The sequence below is a fragment of the Mustelus asterias genome, chromosome 21 (assembly GCF_964213995.1).
Source record: "Mustelus asterias chromosome 21, sMusAst1.hap1.1, whole genome shotgun sequence".
Lineage (NCBI taxonomy): Eukaryota > Metazoa > Chordata > Chondrichthyes > Carcharhiniformes > Triakidae > Mustelus > Mustelus asterias.
Genome location: NC_135821.1, coordinates 10,489,857 through 10,505,150, shown reverse-complemented (window position 1 = coordinate 10,505,150; position 15,294 = coordinate 10,489,857). Strand labels below are relative to the sequence as shown.

The 15,294-nt window shown below is 45.0% G+C and overlaps 2 protein-coding genes across 2 annotated transcripts; both read left to right on the top strand.

Moving 5' to 3' along the window:
- The first annotated feature begins 779 nt into the window (after positions 1-779).
- LOC144509120 (ferritin, higher subunit-like) lies at positions 780-5,744 on the top strand. The gene is made up of 4 exons (XM_078237492.1): positions 780-1,004; positions 2,489-2,635; positions 4,194-4,319; positions 5,451-5,744. The coding sequence occupies exons 1-4, from the start codon at positions 903-905 to the stop codon at positions 5,604-5,606; spliced, it is 531 nt and encodes a 176-aa protein (XP_078093618.1). The 5' UTR covers positions 780-902; the 3' UTR covers positions 5,607-5,744.
- Positions 5,745-10,424: 4,680 nt separating this feature from the next.
- Positions 10,425-15,294, top strand: LOC144508924 (ferritin heavy chain-like). The gene is made up of 4 exons (XM_078237138.1): positions 10,425-10,526; positions 13,977-14,123; positions 14,461-14,586; positions 15,139-15,294. Exons 1-4 carry the CDS (start codon positions 10,425-10,427, stop codon positions 15,292-15,294), a joined length of 531 nt encoding a protein of 176 aa, XP_078093264.1.

Genomic DNA, 15,294 nt, shown 5'->3' with positions numbered 1-15,294 from the left:
CCTGGCGCTGTGAAACAGCAGTGCTAAGCACTGTGCCACCAAGCCTCCCAGTTTCTGTGGCTGTACAGGAATGACCCATGCAATTGGCTCTTAACACTGTCACACAATTAGAATAAGGAGTCCCTCAGAATAATTAATGTAACTGGGGTCTGTGACAAGCTTGTCTTAATACCTCCACTCAAAATGAGGTTTTAGAGGATGATTTTTCATTTTCAGGTAGAGACACTTTGTGTTAAGTTTTCACTGGTGAGGGAGGTCAAAGGTCAACCAGCAATGACATCATGGTTGAGTTGTCAATCAGAGGAACCTCTCGTCTGACATTCTGATTGGCCCCAAATCCGATCCTGAGCTGATTGGATTCCAGTTGGACAATGCAGCTGTTCGACTAAAACTTGCCATAAACAGGTCCAGTCTGCGAGCGACCAAGGGGTCATCCGTCCTGACTATCTGCCCCTCTACCGGGGCTATATTTGCGGCTGAGTGTCCCTGGAGAGGGTGCATGTGGTGTCTGAGGGCACTGTTGATGCCTTCCATGCCCGCAGGGACTGGGGTGCATTATTGACCCCTTTAATCACATTTTGGTTTGATCTTTTAATTTTCCTTTCCACTTTGTCTTTTGTTTCGGGTGATTTCCCTCCTTTTGGGAGCTGCCCCTTTTGATTCGTCCCTGAGTTAATTAGATTTAGTTCACTTCGTTGGCCAAAAAGATTGGCAGCTGTTCGATTTGTTAACAAGAATGGTTGGCCATTGTTGATGATGTCATTTCCTGTTTAGGACTCCAGTGTTGGGGGTCCTGGGGTATAAATGTGAGTCCTTTGCCAGTGAAGTTTTAGGTCATTTGTGTTCATCCTAAATTTGTAATACGGAGGTTTTCTTGAGTAAGTTGGGAAGTGGGAAAAAAAATGGACTCCCAGATTTCCCAAAACTATCACCAGGATTGTGAAGCTGGTGTCAACAAGCAGATTAACCTGGAGCTCACTGCCTCCTATCTCTATCTTTCTTTGGTGAGTCTTGTCTCTGGGTTTGAAATAAAATGCATTATTCTGAAGTAAATTCTTCCATTAAGTCTAACTTGACTTCATGGTTGTGTTTTGTAGCTCTCCTAACTAAAGATGTCATTCCACCCTAATTACTAATTGCAATGAGATTGCGATTGTGAGATGTGGTGATATTGAATATCAAGTGGTTGGTTCATTGGCTGTTCCTAGAATGATCTATGTGGAATAGAAGTGTCTTCCCAAACTGGATTGAAGTTTTAATGTTCATTTTGACTGTGACTGGAGTATCACACAATCTACAGTGCAGAAGGAGGCCATTTGGCCCATTGAGTCTGCACCAACAACAATCCCACCCTTGCCCTATCCCCATGCATTTGCCCTAGCTAGTCCCACAGACAGTAAGGGGCAATTTAGCCTGACCAATCAACCTAACCTGCACATCTTTGGACATTTACTGCCCAACCCTGAGTTCCCATAAATGCAGTAAGAGTTTTAACAACACCAGGTCCAACAGGTTTATTTGGTAGCAAATGCCATTAGCTTTTGGAGCCCTGCGCCTTCGTCCACTCCATCTGACGAAGATATCCACTCCATCTGATGAAGGAGCAGCCATCATTCCCACAAATGAGCAGCTTACTAGAATCATAGAATCCCTACAGTGCAGAAGGAGGCCATTTGGCCCATCAAGCCCACACTGACGACAATCCCACCCAGGCCCAAACCCTGCTAGTCTCCCTGACACTACAGGGTAATTTACCCTTGGGCTATGTCAGAAGGTATTGAGTCTATTGGTGTGAGAATGGAGTCACCTGTGGGCCAGACTTGAGTAAAAATAGCATTTTTCATTAGTGAACAAGTTGGGGTTTTTAAACTTTCATGGTCATTTTTGATACTTGTCTAAAAGATGTGCTGGTTAAATGCATTGGCCAATGCTAAATTCTTAGTGTGCCTGAACAGGTGCTGGAGTGTGGCAGCTAGGGGATTGTCACAGTAACTTCATTGCAGTGTTAATGTAAGCCTAGTTGTGACACTTCATTTTCAATTTTTTTTCCTTATTTGAAGGACTTGAACATGTATTTCTTGGGTAACTAATCCAATACAAATCGGACGCCAATCTGATTAACGTCTTGTGCTTGCTGCCCTGTAGGTAACACTGAATAAATTGTAACAATTCCTTTCCTGTAATTATGGTTAGCTGGAAGCTATTGAGAATAAGGGTGCAAAAGGCTTAAATTTAATAGAATACACACAATGTCACTTGGCAGATGGTGTTCACACTAAAGTTACAATTTCTATCACATTATGCTATTGGATGGGTGTGGCTAACCTTTACAATTGGAAACATGAAGACTGGATTCTATATACTGAGGAAGCGAAAGGATTTTTAATGTGATCTCATATCCTTGCTTAGAAAGAGGCCTTGGTGTAATGTTCAGACTTGGTGGGGCCTCCGTGTTGTGTTTAATGGAATTGGGATTGTTCTCTTTTAGACGTCTTTCTTTGACCGGGATGATGTCGCCCTCGACAATTTCTCCCACTTCTTCAAACATCAGTCCCAGGAGAAGTGGGAACACGTGGAGAAGCTGATTAAATTCCAGAATAAACGCGGAGGCCGCGTCCTCCTCCAGGATATGAAGGTGGGAATGTGGGGGGTGGGGTTGGGGGATGGCTCCATTAATGATGTGGCTTCAACTATTACACTGTCAAAATCTTCAAGTTCTAAAGGGAGAGGAAAATGTTTCTTTGTTTAGTTTCACCTGTCTGACCGTGAGCTAAATATCTCCATCTTGCTGTGCATTAACCAAGCTGTAATAATTCCTGGCTTGGGTCTGTCTGTACATTCTCCCCATGTCTGTGTGGGTTTTCCCCGGTAGTCATGATGTGGAGATGCTGAAAGATGCCCTCATAAGAACAGGATATGGCGCTCGACTCATTGATCAACAGTTCCAACGCGCCACAGCGAAAAACCGCACCGACCTCCTCAGAAGACAAACACGGGACACGGTGGACAGAGTACCCTTTGTTGTCCAGTACTTCCCCGGAGCGGAGAAGCTACGGCATCTCCTCCGGAGCCTTCAACATGTCATTGATGAAGACGAACATCTCGCCAAGGCCATCCCCACACCCCCACTTCTTGCCTTCAAACAACCGCACAACCTCAAACAGACCATTGTCCGCAGCAAACTACCCAGCCTTCAGGAGAACAGTGACCATGACACCACACAACCCTGCCACAGCAACCTCTGCAAGACGTGCCGGATCATCGACACAGATGCCATCATCTCACGTGAGAACACCATCCACCAGGTACACGGTACATACTCTTGCAACTCGGCCAACGTTGTTGCAAGAAAGGATGTCCCGAGGCATGGTACATTGGGGAAACTATGCAGACGCTGCGACAACGGATGAATGAACACCGCTCGACAATCACCAGGCAAGACTGTTCTCTTCCTGTTGGGGAGCACTTCAGCGGTCACGGGCATTCGGCCTCTGATATTCGGGTAAGCGTTCTCCAAGGCGGCCTTCGCGACACACGACGGCGCAGAGTCGCTGAGCAGAAACTGATAGCCAAGTTCCGCACACACGAGGACGGCCTCAACCGGGATATTGGGTTCATGTCACACTATTTGTAACTCCCACAGAGTTTCACTGGCTGTCTTGTCTGGAGACAATACACATCTTTTTAGCCTGTCTTGATGCTCTCTCCACTCACATTGTTTTGTTTCTTAAAGACTTGATTAGTTGTAAGTATTCGCATTCCAACCATTATTCATGTAAATTGAGGTTGTGTCTTTATATGCTCTGTTTGTGAACAGAATTCCCACTCACCTGAAGAAGGGGCTTGCAGCTCCAAAAGCTTGTGTGGCTTTTGCTACCAAATAAACCTGTTGGACTTTAACCTGGTGTTGTTAAACTTCTTACTGGGTTTTCCCCCACAGTCCAAAAGACATGCTGGTTAGGTGCATTGACCGTGCTAAATTCTCCCTCAGTGTACCTGAACCGGAGTGTGGCGACTAGGGGATTTTCACAGTAACTTCATTGCAGTGTTAATGTAAGCCTATTCGTGACAATAAATAAACTTGTTCCTGCACTTAATACTTAAGTGGAATAAAGTTATTTTTTTTAAAAAAAAGGTATTACAGGGTTGCTGATTGTTCTACTGAAATTTAACAAGTCTTTATTCCATTGTAGAAGCCAGAGAGGGATGAGTGGGGCAACAGTCTACAGGCAATGCAAGTTGCCCTGGATCTGGAGAAGAATGTGAACCAGAGTCTCCTGGATCTACACCAACTCGCCACCACCCAGACTGACCCTCATGTAAGCTTCATTTCGTCGTCACTCTAATCTCTGTTTCTTAAATAAAATGATTGACCAGTTGGAGACACCATTGTGGAATCGCCATGTTCTCGCGTAGCCAAAAGACATTCAAAAGTGAGCAATGATGTTACACCGGTAAATAGATTTAAATCTGGATCAAATAAGAACTGGCATTTCTACTTGATTTGAACAGTGGCTCTCTTGGTCACGCACTCACTTGAGAGAAGGTCATGGATTTGGTGCCCAGTGCTGCACTCCCTCGGTATTGAGGTGAACTGTCAGGGGTGCCATCTTGTTAAAACACTGGCCCCATCTCCTGTCATGATGTGGAGATGCCGGCGTTGGACTGGCGTAAACACAGTAAGATGTTTAACAACACCAGGTTAAAGCCCAACAGGTTTATTTGGTAGCAAAAGCCACTTGCTTTCGGAGCCCCAAACCCCTTTGGGTGAGTGGGAGTGTTCACAAACGGGGCATATAAATACACAAACTCAATTTACATGAATAATGGTTGGAATGCGAATACTTGCAGCTAATCCTGTCGCCAGCAGATGGGCCCCAAGAGCAAGGAAGTTATCCCTAGGTGTTCCAGACAATATTTAAACCCTCATTCAAGCAAACTCCCAAAGACTCATTCTAGACATTAACTGTATTTTCTTTTCATTCATGGGACATGGATGTTGCTGGCTGGCCAGCATTTATTGCCCATTCCTAGTTGGCCTTGGAGGGCAGTTGAGTCAACCATATTGGCTCTGGAGTCACATGTAGGCCAGACCGGTAAGGACGGCAGATTTCCTTCCCCAAAGGACATTAGTGAACCAGATGAATTTTTTCAACAACTGTTTCATGGTCATCAGTAGATTAATTCCAGATCTCTTTTATGTAATTCAAATTGCAACACCTGCTATGGTGGGATTCAAACCCAGGTCCCCAAACATTAGTTGATTTTCTGGATTAATCATCTAGTGATAATACCACAAAGCCGTTGCCTCCCCTGTAAGTGTTTGACAAACATAAATGCCAGTCTCCTGGGTTTACCACAGATTTCAGCAAAAGCAAATCAGAGATCTCCCTGCAAGAGTGAAGCGAATTAACTTGAACTGATTTTTCTATCATTTCTTCCCCTTCCAGCTGTGTGACTTTCTGGAGACTCACTGTCTGGATGAGCAGGTCAAGACCATCAAACAACTTGGCGACCACATCACCAACTTGAAGCGTCTGGGAGCCCCTGAGAATGGGATGGGAGAGTACCTGTTTGACAAGCTCTCTCTGGAGGAGAGCACTTAATGTGACATCTAGTATTGGATTGGAGATGGCTTTGCTGCTGTGAGATGTGTATTCCCAATTCCACCTGGACCACTTGGTTTTCTCCAGGAAGACACAACTTGTAGCATGAACAAGACATTGAATAAAAACCTTTCACTGATTTTTGTCTATTGCCCTTTATTCGGACAATGGATACTTTTTTTCCTGTACACACTTTGAGGTCATGGAATGATTGACTGGATTATCAAAATACAATAGTGATTAGACCCCGGGACCCCCTCTTCCAATAGGGGAGGATGGAGTATGGGTGTCCAGCCTTCAACTTTCCTAGTCATGCCTCTCTTCACATTGTGACGAGGATCTATTCAAAGCATCTACAAGAATTCCTGGGTTGAGGGAATGTATTCTTTGCAATGTGAGTATGGGGCACAATAGTTCCTAGTACATTCTCAGCTATCTTAACCAATTGGCTGACTCACCACCCATCAGTATCTTTTCTCATGCAATATAAATTGATTTATTATTGTCACATGTATTATACAGGAAGTATTGTTTCTTGCACGCTATACAGACCAAGCATACTGTTCATAGAGAAGGGAAGAGTGCAGAATGTAGTGTTAGTCATAGCAAGGGTGTAAAGAAAGATCAACTTAATGCAAGGTATCAAAAGTCTGACAGTAGCATGGAAGAAGCTGTTCTTGAGTCAGTTGCTACGTGATCTCTTTCCCAACGGAAGAAGGTGGGAGTGCGTGGTGTCCTCAATTATGCTGGCCACTTTGCCAAGGCAGCAGGAAGTGTAGACAGTCATTGGATGGAAGGCTGGTTTGCGTGATGGACTAGGCTACATTCACAACCCTTTGTAATTTGTTGAGGTCTTGGACAGAGCAGGACCCATAACAAGCTGTGATACAACCAGAAAGAATGCTTTCTGTGGTGCATCTAAGTTGGTGAGAGTCATAGCAGACCGCCAAATTTCCTTTGCCTTAGAGTAGAGGTGTTGGTGGGCTTTCTTGCTGGACAAAGACATGTGAAAATTGTTCATCATTCTTCCACCGGGGTGGATCTGCACAAATACCAATTGTAAAGAGTAAATCTATTAGGCAGCCAATTTGAGATTCAGTTGAGCTAAGTGTCTCTCTCTTACACATGCTGTGTTCATGTAAGGGCCAGCTTGTCATTGACTGAAGAAGCATATCCCCACTGTAGCTTTTCCATGCAAATCTAGGAGAGGGCAATTGCCTGATTCATTCCCCAGGGCTTAACCAGTTGTCCAGCCAGATTAGAATTGAAAAAGCTTGGCAGTTGACTGTTCACTGGTGCATTCTCCATGGCAACATGTCCACCAGAGTCCACTTTCCAACCAATCTTCTCATGCAGTACAAATTGATGTTCCCTTCAGTTAGTATGCTTGGCTAATCTGATGTATTCATGACAAAAGTGCTAGCCACTGTGTATCCCTGGAGGCAGGAAATAGTGAGAGAAAGCTAGCTAGCAATATAAAAACGCAGTGACAGTGTCTACAAGTATTTGAATAGAGTAATTAAAGCTGATGTTATCCCTCTAGAGATGGAGCAAAGTCGTAACGAAATGGCAGAGGCATTGAACAGGAATTTTGTATCTGCCTTCACAGGCAAGAACCTTAAACTGTCCCAAAGGTTCTTGAAAGTCAAGAGGTGATCGGGGTGGGGGAATGGCCATCGCCAGGGAAAGGATGCTGGGAAAGCTAGTCAACCTAAAAGCTGACAAGTGCCCCCTAGACCAGATGGCTTTGCATCTTAGGGTCTTGCAAGAACTGGCAGGCTCCAAGGACGACCTCCTGCCCCCATTCTGCAAAGTGCAACAGGTGCTTATCTCTGAATTAATTAAGTACATCTTGACGTGGAGTCGAAATCCGGTGACCTGTCTCCCCTGACATCACATTCACCCGCACCTCACAACTGTCATGAACTGGACACATTCCCCCCATAATTCTTGGGTCACAAAAAAATCCCGCTCCCTCTCGGGACCCTAATTATTCAAACTGGTTGGCCACCATTGTTCACTGAGCATCTGATTTACATCTCAATCCTCCTGAGAAACTGCCCCGGAAGAGGGAATGCATTGAAGTTCTCCCAAAGTGGTTCATTGATATTATCATCCCCTTTTCTCATAGAATCATAGAATCCTACAGTGCAGAAGGAGGCCATTCGGTCCATCGAGTCTGCACTGACCACAATCCCATCCAGACCCTATCCCCATAACCCCATGCATTTACTCTAGGTAGTCCCCTTGACACCAAGGGGCAATTTAGCATCGCCAATCCACCTAACCCGCACGTCGTTGGATTGTGGGAGGAAACCAGAGCACCCGGAAGAAACCCTTGGAGACACGGGCAGAATGTACAAACTCCACACAGACAGTGACCCAAGCCAGGGATCGAACCCAGATCCCTGGTGCTGTGAAGTAGCAATGCTAACCACTGTGCCACCCTTTTGAATGTTCCTATCATATACTAAGTTGACCTTTCTCTGTACCCTAGCCATGACTGTAGCACTACATTCTGCAACCTCTCCTTTCCTTCTCCCCTATGTACTCTATGAACTGTATGCTGTGTCTGTATAGTGTGCAAGAAACAATATTTTTCACTGTCTCCCAATAAATGTAACAATAATAATTCAAATCTTTGGACTTTCGTACAGTATTAGAAAGGCCAACATTTGTTGCCCATGCCTTATTGCTCTTGCATTGAGTGTGCTGCTTTGCCAGGCTGTTTCAGAACAAAGAACAATACAGCACAGGAACAGGCCCTTCGGCCCTCCAAGCCTGCACCGATCATGTGTTCCTAACAAGACCATCCGTTTGTATCCCTCTATTCCCAGTCTGTTCATGTGGCTATCTAGATAAGTCTTAAATGATCCTAGCGTGTCTGCCGCAACCACCTCACTTGGTAGTGCATTCCAGGCCCCCACCACCCTCTGTGTAAAATACATCCCCCGCATATCTGTGTTGAACCTTGCCTCCCTCACCTTGAACCCGTGACCCCTTGTGTTTGTCATTTCTGACCTGGGAAAAAGCTTCCAACTGTTCACCCTATCTATGCCCTTCATAATTTTATAAACTTCTATTAGGTCGCCCCTCAACCTCCGTCTTTCCAGGGAGAACAACCCTAGTTTACTCAATCTCCACCTCATAGCTAATACCCCCCAACATCCTGGTAAACCTTTTCTGCACTCTCTCCAAAGCCTCCACGTCCTTCTGGTAGTGTGGCGACCAGAACTGGATGCAGTATTCCAAATGTGGCCTAACCAACGTTCTATATTACTGCAACATCATATGCCAACTTTTATATTCTATGCCCTGTCCAATAAAGGCAAGCATGCCATATGCCTTCACCACCTTTTCCACCTGTGCTGCCACCTTTAAGGATCTGTGGACTTGCACACCCAGATCCCTCTGTGTGTCTATACTCCTGATGGTTCTGCCATTTATTGTATAGCTCCCCCATGCGTTGATTTGACCACATTGCTGTGGCTCTGGAGTCACATGTAGGCCAGATCGGGTAAGGACAGCAGATTTCCTTCCCGCAAGGACATTAGTGAACCAGGTGAGGGTTTTTTTAAACGACAATCGCTGGTAGTTTTATGGTCAACCGTTACTGAGGCTAACTTTCAATTCCAGATTTCATTCCTTGAATTCAAATTCCACCGGCTGCCGCAGTGAGATTTGAACCCGTGGCCCCAGATCATGAGCTGAGTCTCTGGATTACTAGTCCAGTGGCATTACCACTACGCCAACTTCTTGCCCACTCTTCACGCCCGACTCGGACCTCCAAGTCTGCCAACCCAGGGCTGAACAAATTCCTTATAGGATTGAAGCAATATCCCACAAACTGAGCTGAAAACATTCTTCTTTTATTCGACGCTGGCCTGAACCGTGTTGGATTATACAACTCGCTTTCCATGTGGTTACTGTTGGTGCTATTGGACTGAAAACAACACTGCTGCCTCACAGCGCCCGGGAATCGGTTTCAATTCCAGCCTCGGGTCACTGTCTGTGTGGAGTCTGCACGTTCTCCTCGTGTCTACGTGGGTTTCCTCCGGGTGCTCCGGTTTCCTCCCACACTCCAAAGATGTGTGTGTTAGATGTGTTGGCCACGCTAAAATGCCCCTTGGTGTCCTAAAATGTGTAGATTAGGTGGATTAGTGGGGTAAATATGTGAGGTTAGGGGGAATTAGTGGAGTAAATGGGATCGAGCCTGGGCAAGGGCAGCACGGTGGCACAGTGGTTAGCCTCGCATCGCCAGGCTCAATTCCGGCCTTGGGTCACTGTCTGTGCAGAGTTTGCACGTTCTCCCCGTGTCTGCATGGGTTTCCTCCGGGTGCTCCGGTTTCCTCCCACGCTCCAAAGATGTGTGGGTTACCCGCCCTCTGGCTCCCCACACGAAAGATGGGAACCTAATGTGAGTGTGCATCAAGCTTGTCCCAACACCTCCAGTTAAATGTCATGATAAGATTTTAGAGTATAATCTCTTCATATTTTCAGGGGGAGAACTTTCAGGATTTCCATGCAAAGAGTCAAGGTCAGTTAGCAATTCCTTCAAGCAGCCCCTCCAACATTCTGATTGGCTCCTGGGTCCCAAATCCTATCCTTTGCCAATTGGAACCCAATTGGAAAAGGCAGTGTTTGATTGGTTAACAAGAATGGTTGGCCACCATTGATGATGTCATTTCCTGTTTGATAAAATAGGGTTGGGTCCCAGAGTATAAATGCAAGTCCTTTGGTTGGGATATTTGGTGTAAATCTTAAGTGTGTGATCACGATTGTGTTTTGTGCGAATTAGGCAAAAGAACAAATTGCACGATGGACTCGCAGATTTCCCAAAACTATCACCAGGATTGTGAAGCTGGTGTCAACAAGCAGATTAACCTGGAGCTCACTGCCTCCTATCTCTATCTTTCTTTGGTGAGTCTTATCTTTATAGATTTAAAATAAGGTCTATTTTGTTGAAATACATTCTTGCTCTGTTTCAGCCTAACCTGACTTATTCCAAAACTCAATGCTGGAAAATCTCAGTTGGTTGGACAGCATCTGTGGAGAGAGAACAGAACTAACATTTCAACTCTAAATGAATGGAGACCTCTGGACTCCAAATGTTGGCTCTAGTCTCTCTCCATAGATGCTGTCAGACCTGCTAAGGTTTTCCAGCATTTTCATGGAATTCCTACAGTGCAGAAGGAGGCCATTTGGCCCACTGTGCCTCCACTGACTACAAACCCACTTGGGCCCCATCCACAAATTTACCCTACTAATCTCCCTGAAATCCCCCTAACATGAATGGCCATGCTAAATTGCTCCATCAGTCTAACCTGCACATCTTTGGAATGTGGGAGGAAACTGGAGCACCCTGGGAAACCCACAGACACTGGGAGAATGTGCAGACTCTACACAGCGACTCAAGCTGGGAATTGAACCTGGGGCAGCAGTGCTAATCACTGTACCACCCTGTTATTTCTGATTCCAGTGTCTGTAGTCAATACATTTTAACTTGACTTATTGGGTGTTACTGTCCTGAAGTGTCCATTCAACCTAATTATTGCAAGGGTGAGATTAGTGGCTGGTACACTAGCTGGTTGCCAGGGTGATGTGTGCAGAGCAAAAGTGTTCTTGGAGTTAATCTTGGAACATTTAGTCATGTGTGACTGACACTTGCTGCTCTCCCCTGTCATTGCCACAACTGAATGGAAGTCTTGGTTATTTCAGAAGGGTGTTGCAGTTGTGATGTTGGTGTGGGAATGGAGTCAGCTGGAGGTCACACTGGATATAGACAGCAGCTCCCATTAATGCAGCAGCTGGGTGTTTAATAACTTGACAGCTTCGTGGTCACTGATACTTGATCTACTTCCAGATGTTTCCAGTCTGCCTGAGCCTGGAACATGTGTTCTCTGGGTGACTTGTCCTGTAACACTTGGACATCAATGCCTCTGTGAAGATACTCTGAAATGGGCATTACTTCCTATAACTAATTTGTTGCAATTTCTTGTCAGTGTATTAGTATGCAGTGAGTGTCTTGTGCTATACAGATGAAGCATACTGTACATGGAGAAGGAGAGGGTGCAGAATGTAGTGTTACAGTCATAGCTATGGTGTAGAGAAAGATCAACTTAATGTGACTGTGGTGAACCATAGATGGTTACCACTATGGGTACTGAACCATAGATGGTTACCACTATGGGTGGTGAACCATAGATGGTTACCACTATGGGTACTGAACCATAGATGGTTACCACTATGGGTACTGAACCATAGATGGTTACCACTATGGGTACTGAACCATAGATGGTTACCACTATGGGTACTGAACCATAGATGGTTACCACTATGGGTACTGAACCATAGATGGTTACCACTATGGGTACTGAACCATAGATGGTTACCACTATGGGTACTGAACCATAGATGGTTACCACTATGGGTACTGAACCATAGATGGTTACCACTATGGGTACTGAACCATAGATGGTTACCACTATGGGTACTGAACCATAGATGGTTACCACTATGGGTACTGAACCATAGATGGTTACCACTATGGGTACTGAACCATAGATGGTTACCACTATGGGTACTGAACCATAGATGGTTACCACTATGGGTACTGAACCATAGATGGTTACCACTATGGGTACTGAACCATAGATGGTTACCACTATGGGTGGTGAACCATAGATGGTTACCACTATGGGTGGTGAACCATAGATGGTTACCACTATGGGTACTGAACCATAGATGGTTACCACTATGGGTACTGAACCATAGATGGTTACCACTATGGGTACTGAACCATAGATGGTTACCACTATGGGTACTGAACCATAGATGGTTACCACTATGGGTACTGAACCATAGATGGTTACCACTATGGGTACTGAACCATAGATGGTTACCACTATGGGTACTGAACCATAGATGGTTACCACTATGGGTACTGAACCATAGATGGTTACCACTATGGGTACTGAACCATAGATGGTTACCACTATGGGTACTGAACCATAGATGGTTACCACTATGGGTACTGAACCATAGATGGTTACCACTATGGGTACTGAACCATAGATGGTTACCACTATGGGTACTGAACCATAGATGGTTACCACTATGGGTACTGAACCATAGATGGTTACCACTATGGGTACTGAACCATAGATGGTTACCACTATGGGTACTGAACCATAGATGGTTACCACTATGGGTACTGAACCATAGATGGTTACCACTATGGGTACTGAACCATAGATGGTTACCACTATGGGTACTGAACCATAGATGGTTACCACTATGGGTACTGAACCATAGATGGTTACCACTATGGGTACTGAACCATAGATGGTTACCACTATGGGTACTGAACCATAGATGGTTACCACTATGGGTACTGAACCATAGATGGTTACCACTATGGGTACTGAACCATAGATGGTTACCACTATGGGTACTTGTACATATGTTACTCTTGTTACTGTTGGGGTTAGGGTTGGGGTGCTCCACCTGTTGGTATTGTTCTGTGGTACACTCCGGTTGGCTCCGCCTTCCTATAGGAGTATAAAGGTCACTGCACTTCCTAGTGACCCTTTCGTCTGGGATTGTATTGTTAAGCAGTATGCTCCATTCTTGTTGCTAATAAAAGCCTTTATTTCCTGGGTACGATCCAGCCTCCCAAGTGAATTAATCGCGCATCAGTGAGGTAGGTCCATTCAAAAGTCTGACAGCAGCAGGGAAGAAGCTGTTCTTGAGTCAGTTGGTATGTGTTGTCAGACTTTTGTATCTTTTTCCCAATGGTGGAAGAGTATGTCTGGGGTGCCTGCGCTCATTAATTATGCTGGTTGTTTTCCTGAGGCAGTGGGAAGAGTAGACAGTCAATGGATGGGAGGCTGGTTTGGGTGATGGACAACATCTAGTCAACATTGACTGACTGCATTCCAAATGGAAGCCTTGCCGTTTTGTGGAAGAAATGAGGCTCTTCCATTCGAAGTGATTTTTAAATTCCCATTTTCATGCTGTCTATTATCTGACTGCATACTCTTCCAATTCTATTTGTTGACTGGTTATTGTTTTGCAGTATTTCATGTTGGATTGGGTTGATGCTAAAGCAAAGGGCTTGAATTTCATTCACAGCACAATTTACCTAGCTGAAATAGGAGTCTTTTATCAAAACTATACTTCCTTGACTAGTCATTTGTCCCATAAACTAAACTTCATGGTTGGAAATTGGGTTACAGACCAATCAATATAATTGTAGACCAAGGGAATTTAAATTTAAAATTAATTGACTAGAAAGCTGGAAGAGGGTTTGTACTTGGGATTAGAATTGGCCGTGTTGTGTTTAATGGAATTCGGATTGTTCTCTTTCAGACGTCTTTCTTTGACCGGGATGATGTCGCCCTCGACAATTTCTCCCACTACTTCAAACATCGGTCCCAGGAGAAGCAGGAACACGTGGAGAAGCTGATTAAATTCCAGAATAAACGTGGAGGCCGCATCCTCCTCCAGGATGTGAAGGTGAGAATTGGGGGAAAATGGCTGCTTTAATGATGTGGCTTCAATTCATTGGACTGACAGAATTGTCAAATCCTAAAGGGAGTGGGAAATGTTGCTTAGCTTCACCTGTCTTATCTCTCAATGTCTAACTCAATACAAAATGTCTCCATCTTGCTATACGGAGACTTGAGCGATATGCACTCTGATGGATAAGGAATTCAGAATTGTTTGTGCGTGTTAGTCCCCTGTTGCACTGCAGAAAACTGGAAGGGGTGATCCTGAACACCTTCCTTCTCTTGGTACAAATGGACAAGCTGAAAGCTCCCTGAAATAACTGGCCTGTCTTTCTCCATTGTAGAAGCCAGAGAGGGATGAGTGGGGCAACAGTCTACAGGCAATGCAAGTTGCCCTGGATCTGGAGAAGAATGTGAACCAGAGTCTCCTGGATCTACACCAACTCGCCACCACCCAGACTGACCCTCATGTAAGCTTCACTTCATCGTCACTCTGATCTCTGGTAGACTTTGTATTGTTTGATTGTCTTTGATCTGATTTCCCAATGTGACCAGTTAGACCCAACACTGCATTGTCCTCAATCCCCACATCCCAGTGAGGGCATGGATGTGACAAGAGCAACATTGCCAATTGTAATTGGCTTGCAACCTATGAAATAAGAACTTGCATTGCAACTTGGACTCTAGCATTGGGTGTGTCAACTTGCGTGCATGGTCTGGGTTACATGGTGGGGAGGGGGATAGCTGATTGTCCTGTACATGACCAATTTCTCTCTTTTAGTTCATTACTATTGGGATCTTGGGCTGTGCCTATGATTAGGTCCATTCCTAAACTGCAAATGACCACATTTGTAGGCTGTTTGCTTCAGGAAATAGTGAGCACATTTCCTGACTAACGCACTCAATGATATACAGTTGTGGTAAAATGCAACTCACTTCCTCCAAGGAATCTCCCTCTGAGAATTGGCCGTGGAGAATCTGATCTTCACATTATTTGACTGTCTATCTATTATCTCTTCCAGCTGTGTGACTTTCTGGAGACTCACTGTCTGGATGAGCAGGTCAAGACCATCAAGCAACTTGGTGACCACGTCACCAACTTGAGGCGTCTGGGAGCCCCTGAGAATGGGATGGGAGAGTACCTGTTTGACAAGCTCTCACTGGAGGAGAGCACTTAA

Coding starts and splice junctions, on each gene's coding strand:
- LOC144508924 (XM_078237138.1), top strand. CDS start 10,425: ATGGACTCGCAGATTTCCCAAAACTATCACCAGGATTGTGAAGCTGGT. Junction 10,527..13,976: donor CCTATCTCTATCTTTCTTTG/GTGAGTCTTATC, acceptor GTTCTCTTTCAG/ACGTCTTTCTTTGACCGGGA. Junction 14,124..14,460: donor TCCTCCTCCAGGATGTGAAG/GTGAGAATTGGG, acceptor TCTCCATTGTAG/AAGCCAGAGAGGGATGAGTG.
- LOC144509120 (XM_078237492.1), top strand. CDS start 903: ATGGACTCCCAGATTTCCCAAAACTATCACCAGGATTGTGAAGCTGGT. Junction 1,005..2,488: donor CCTATCTCTATCTTTCTTTG/GTGAGTCTTGTC, acceptor GTTCTCTTTTAG/ACGTCTTTCTTTGACCGGGA. Junction 4,320..5,450: donor CCACCCAGACTGACCCTCAT/GTAAGCTTCATT, acceptor TTCCCCTTCCAG/CTGTGTGACTTTCTGGAGAC.